Here is a 6149-nt window from a genome sequence, read left to right as displayed (position 1 = left end):
CTCCGGAAATGGGTCACGCACACGCCTGCGTCTTGGATGTCTTATCATAGGAATTTCTAGCTTGGTACCATGAAGTCTTTGTCAGGGAGCACAGATGGTGCTTTCTATTGTCACTTCTGTATCATCTGATCTCTTTTATCTGGACCTTCCATATTTTCCCACTGAAACTGGATTTAACCCTCATTCACTTTCCCTTGAATTATATGCTAAATGATTTTTATGGCTCTAGTCTTTCCCACTTTGAATTCAGCCTTAACATTGCTGTTATCTTATCACATCACACTCCTGCTTTAAAACCTCTGCTAATTCTTCATTTTCTATGGAAAGAATTAAAAACTCCCCAGCCCAAACACACATTTGCTTTCCCCCAAGTAGACCCCTTTCCTCTCCCATCTCTCTGGCTTTGGTCAAGATGGTTATTCTCCCTAGAATGTCCTCCCTTCCTCCCAACTCCATCGAAGCCCCATTTGCCCTTAAGAGTTCCAGCTCCAATGCCATTCAGTCTGTGGAGCCATCTGTGAACCCCTTTTCCTGCCGTGGGAATTCCTCTCTCCTTTCTCTGAGCTCCTGGGGTACCTTTTACCCAGCTTTATATTCTAAATGACATGTCTTTTAAATATCAAGATTCCTCTAGTGATATTGTTTAGCTGTAAGCCATGGAACACTGGGGACACCAAAGAATTGAGACTGCCATGGTGAGAAGCACGGTGATGGAGATGCCCCAGTTGGGCTCGATTTAATCCTGGAGTCAGAGCAAGGATTGAAACCTCCCTCCAGCCCATAGCAGCGGAGGCCCTTCAGCTCCCTCCTTCTAGACTCTCACTTTTCTCAGCTGGATAATAAGGGGGTTCTGAGACTCGTAATAGGTCTATTTAGGTAGTTTCCAGCCTACAGCTTCTATTTCCATTGAAAAACTAAACATTTTAAACAGCATTAAAGGGATAGGTAACTGGATATGGATGTGTAATTGGAAAAGGGGCTGGGCAGTCTCACAGCAAAGCCTGTGGAGCTAAATGAACAACTCCACTTGCACCTACATTGTGCTGAGAGATTAGGAAGAAGGCTTCTGCTGTAATCTTGTTAAATATTGACTGGGGGATTTTAACAAGAACCAGGAAGAATTTGGCAAGAGGGAGGAGGATCCACATCATTGAGGTTGCAGATGCACACAAGAATCTGCATATCAGCGTATGCTTCAGCCTATTAAGCTGAAAACTCCATCAGGACTGATGTTATTCCATGAATGTTTGTTGAATCAATCAGTGACTATATGATTATCAAAAGAAGTTCAAACGATGTACACAACAGCAAAATCAATTCATAAACAAACGACTCCAAGAAAATTAATTAGTAGGAATTTATTCATATATTTAGTCTTGCTTTGAGCAATATGATAACTTGGAACTTTGCTATATATATTATATACATTTTTGATAAATATAGCTATATTTGCTAAATAGTTGGAAAGTGGAGTGCCACATGGCATTTTTTTGCCCTGATATATCTTGGTCTTGCAAGGCAAAAACAACCCATTTCCTTCAAGGGGCATGGTATAATTAATTCCCAACATGATGAGGATTTTGTGCCCACTTTCCTGTGTCCAAAGGGATGGCATGAATCTTGAGCCCATGATTCTTAGAGAAAGAGCCCAAACCCAACAGCATCCAGGTGTTTTGCAAAGAAATGGAAACTGAAATACAGAGGAAATGGCAGGGACGCATTAACATTACAATAAATGATTAGCACTCATAAGTCATTAGAAAGACACCTGGAAGGGATGCAGTATGAATTTTCCAGTTAAAAAATGATGACTCCAAGTGGATAATTGACTTCTCCAGTTTTATTAAGCAAAACCCTAGAAGCTAGAATCCTGAAGAATGGAAGAGAATGAGTTCTGCATTTATGCCCTAACTTTCCTAATCATCCTGTTTTGAGAGGGAGAAAGACCTGGCTTCTGCTCCAGCTCAGGGCAAACTAGCCATGTGATTCTGGAGAAGGTCTTAGAATCATAGAATCTGAGAGTTGGAAAAGACCTCAGGGGTCACCGAATCTTGTATATGAATTAAGATCTCAGGGTGTTCCTATACAATGCTCCAGGCACTGCTCATTCAGGGCTGACTTGGAAAGCCTCAGTGAATGGGGGGGGGGGGAAACTTGCTTCTTCCTGAGGCAGTCCCTTGCTGTTGGATAGTTCCAATCATTAGGAAGATTTTACTGACCCTGACCTAAAATGTAATTCCTCCAGATCCCTTTATTTTTGATTCTATCCTTTGAGGTCAAGCAAAGTGCAACTAATCACTCCTCTATGTGAGAAGGAAACTATCAGAAGCCTCATCTAAGACTCATCTTTAGCCCAAGTTTCTCCTCCTCCCACTTCTGTTTCCTCAGCTGTAATATAAAGTAGTTGGACTAAACATTTGTCTTCAGACTCTAAAGCTCTACGGGTCCTATTTCAAGAAGCAACAAAATAAGATTGAGATATTTTTTTTTATCAAAAATTGATTTGAAACTGACTCATATACATGAGAATGCATATGTACATCTGTGTACTTGTGTAATTCATGAAATTCATATGGCTACATTTTTAGAATCCATCCAGAGAACTAAAATTTCACCTAATTTTCAATCTGTGGCTCAATGAGACTTAGATTTGGGGGCTTTCTTAGCTTTTCCTTTTTTGCCAAAGCATTTCTGGCAACAAAACATGTAGCTTTTCACAGCAATGAATACAACAGTCAACACAATAGCCAGGAGGAAAGCGATGACGTCCAAGGAGTGGTATTGGAACCAGTTGAGGTCATGGGCAGCAGGACGTAAGTGGGGGGCCCCTTTGTTTCTCATCACGAACTCCACCCAGAATACAGCAAGGTCGAGGGGACTGATTGGCCGATCTTTGTGAAGAGCCGAGAGACGCATGATGTTTTCCTTGTAGCTAAAAAATGTTAAAAAGGTAGATTAATATACAAAGCCTTCAGTGATGGAGAACTATCACATCTTGGAGTTACTCTGGAGGTAACCAAGCTACCCAGAAGACAAGACTTTCTTTCCTTGATGGTTTTGATTTCTTCACTTCCTAATCATAGACACCAAAAACCAAGGAATTATGGAACCATGGAATTACAGAGCTAGAAGGACTGCAGAGATCAACTAATTAATCTTCCCAAAGCATAAATCACATCAAAATAGTTTCAAGAAATAATCATTCAATCTCCACTTGAAGACCTCCAGGAATGGTGGATTCACATCCTCCTAGGGATGACCCATTTCCAAAAGGAAAACTAAAATCAGAGATAACTTCTGAGATAAATTGACAGATGGACAAAAGACACCAAGACGGCAAAGGATTAGCTGCAGACAGACAAAATCTAAAGAAAGAGCTATTAGATAGTTGGAGGAATCTTTGGGAATTATGACAAAAGAGAAAATTGAGGATCAGACAGTTGAAGTGACCAGCCCATGGTCCCTCATACAATAAGAACAAGAGGCAGGATTCAAACTCAGGCCTTGTGATTTCAGATTGTTATTTTTTCACTCAGTGAATCAAGCTGGTTACTCCAGATCTTCTAACACAAAGAACAGCTGGAAACAGTTGATTTATCATTTATGATGTGATTTTGATTGTGATCATATTATGATATAATATGATATGATTAATGGATTTATCCAGTAGGGCTTGGCAGAAACTTTGTGACTGCTTATCAAACACAACCAGGTAAGCCACTTAAAAGACAACATCACAGAACAGGAATTGAATTTCTAAACAGCAGACTAAAATCTAGGAATGATAGACTTGACCTGGGATGGAACATGTCTAATGAAAGCCAAAAGCAACTGGCTAAAAATTTGTGAATTTGCTCAAGGGGACGTTAAACAAAAAACAGTGAGGGCGGAAGAAAGCTGACTACATCTATCCACAGAGTCAGATACCAATTTAGAAGGTTTTGAATAAGAAGAAAGTAATGGTGGGGAAGCCTACATAGAAATGTGCAGTTCTATTAATTAATGAGATGTGACTTTTAACTGGAATATAACAGTAGAAGGATGTAACTTGTTCACATGGAGAAAAGTAGATAAAGGAGGATGAAAGAATATTGTACACCCAATTCAATATAGTTCAACAACTTTTTGAGTATATATCAAGAAATCAACTCTGTGAGAAAGTCTACAAACTGAGGTGGTAAAACATGGTAAAAGGTGTTGGGGGATTGATAGAAGAAGAGACAGAGGCGTGGTGGTGGAAGGAAACTTAAAAAAAAAGGTGATAAAGCATGGGGTGAATCATGGCAGCACCCTAGAGGCTACAATAAAAGGAAGTTGTGGGTTAACTCAAAGAACAACAAAAAAGGGCTTTTAAAATTGTGTTTGGCAAATGAAAGTTCAGAGAAGAGACAGGACTGATTGGTGACTAGACTGTGGTTTGTGTGCTAAGGGCCCTCAAAGCTTATGGATTTCTTGCTGTCCATCACCTAAGGGTGTGACATGGCAGTGAAATAAAATAAAACAAAACAAAGCTGAACAGGACTGCCTTACTAGAAGCAGAGTGTCTATAATGAGATCCCCTGGACACAGTGGATCAGGAATCTCCCAGGCCCAGGCTGGTTACTTAGGTCCATGAAAGACACCAACAAAATACGGAACACTAGAATATGAGTTGGCTGATGGAACCGAGCATCATTTAAGCCTAGAGAATTTAAGACTTAGGGGAGATGGGACAGCTGCCTTCAAGGCCTGAGGGTTTGTAACATGGAAGGGAGACTATCCTTGTCTTGCCTGGTCCCTGAGGGTGGAAGTAGGAGCAGGGGAAGGAGACATATTGCAGCAGATTTCCAGGTGCCAGTTTACAGCCATCCCAAGGGCAGTGGAATTCCTAGGAGGTCATCAAGTATTTGATCTTGCTACTCGCCAACTAGAACCACTTGCTAGGAAGTCATAGAGGGCATCCCTGCTCAGAGAGGTTTGTTTTGAATACTTCTTTGTTTTGAGGGAAGCTTCTTTTGGGGATTAGAGAGGAGTTATGGGATAGCGACAATATATAAAAAACCACATAGGTTATTAATTTAAAATACAATCGAAATGAATGATTGCTTTCCAATTTATCTGATTAGGACTCTAGAGGTGCATAAATTAAGTTTGCTTTAAGAAAGGGCACGGCAGCATTAAAAGTGTCAGCAGCAAATGGCCACGCCATCTTGAAATGCTTTCTTACCTTTTGTCATTGATAACGGTCTTCAGTGCCTTGCTGAGATCGGCAGATGTCATTTCGAGGACATTCAGGGTCACCCCTGCCCCTCTTGACTCCATGCGTTTAGCATTATCCATCTGATCTCCAAACAACGGCATCAACACCATCGGGACGCCGTTACAGAGTCCTTCGTAGATCCCATGGGAGCCGGCATGAGTGATGAATGCCCGGGTCTTCGGGTGACCTTAGCAAGGAAAAGAGAGAAACAATTTCTCAATGGCTTTTCAGGAAAGAGAATACTTCACAATTTGAAGGCACTATAAATGGCCAATGCTACTATCGTCTATTGTGGGAGATCAGAGTATTCTTCTTTAAAAAATACTTCATTAGCCAAGCACTAGAGAATACTACTAGGCTTGGCCCCTATGATATTGTTACACAAGTTCTGTTATTCATCCATTTATCTGTTCTATGACAGCCTTTGTTAATTGTTGCTCAATCTGCCTCTTTGTGGACCCATTTTGGGTTTTCTTGGAAAAGGTACTAGAATGCTAGAATATTTCCTTCTCCAGCTCATTTTACAGATGTGGAAACTGAGGAAAACAAGGTTAAATGACTTGTACAGGGTCACACACCTACTCAAATCACATTTGAACCCAGATCTTCTTTACTGCAGGATTGGCACTCTATCCACCATCCAGTTGCCCAAGTCTACAACTCTTCCAGATAATGACCACCCCTTATACGGTGGTAAAGATGTTTCTGAGCTTTAAAATGTACCTTTCTGTCGTGACCAGCACAACAAATGGGTTAGTGGTGGTTGAAAATAAGGAGAAGGGGTTGCTGATAATTCAACAGAGCCATTTAATGAGAGAAGTCATGTTGCTTATATATCTTTAAGCTGTATGTCATTATGAAAAACATTGGTTCCATAGCCAACTCTGGTTTCTGTTTTCTATGATCTAAT

General features: G+C 40.6%; 1 protein-coding gene across 11 annotated transcripts in view; it reads right to left on the bottom strand.

Moving 5' to 3' along the window:
* Window positions 1–1333: 1333 nt before the first annotated feature.
* The window catches only part of LOC100919527 (UDP-glucuronosyltransferase 1-6), a 69508-nt gene continuing 64692 nt past the window's right edge, over window positions 1334–6149 (bottom strand). For 6 of the 11 annotated variants that reach the window (XM_031968278.1, XM_031968286.1, XM_031968283.1 and 3 more), the window contains 2 exons: window positions 5207–5426; window positions 1334–2932 (listed from right to left, as the gene is read on the bottom strand). In XM_031968278.1, coding sequence (XP_031824138.1) covers window positions 2635–2932; window positions 5207–5426 — 518 coding nt within the window. In that variant the 3' untranslated portion in view covers window positions 1334–2634. The remainder of the gene's footprint in view (window positions 2933–5206; window positions 5427–6149) is intronic. The other 5 variants (XM_031968281.1, XM_031968280.1, XM_031968279.1 and 2 more) reach the window with 1 other exon arrangement.

The sequence above is a fragment of the Sarcophilus harrisii genome, chromosome 4, assembly GCF_902635505.1.
Source record: "Sarcophilus harrisii chromosome 4, mSarHar1.11, whole genome shotgun sequence".
NCBI lineage: Eukaryota > Metazoa > Chordata > Mammalia > Dasyuromorphia > Dasyuridae > Sarcophilus > Sarcophilus harrisii.
Note: the sequence above shows the minus strand (reverse complement) of the source record. Positions and strands in the feature narration are given on the sequence as shown.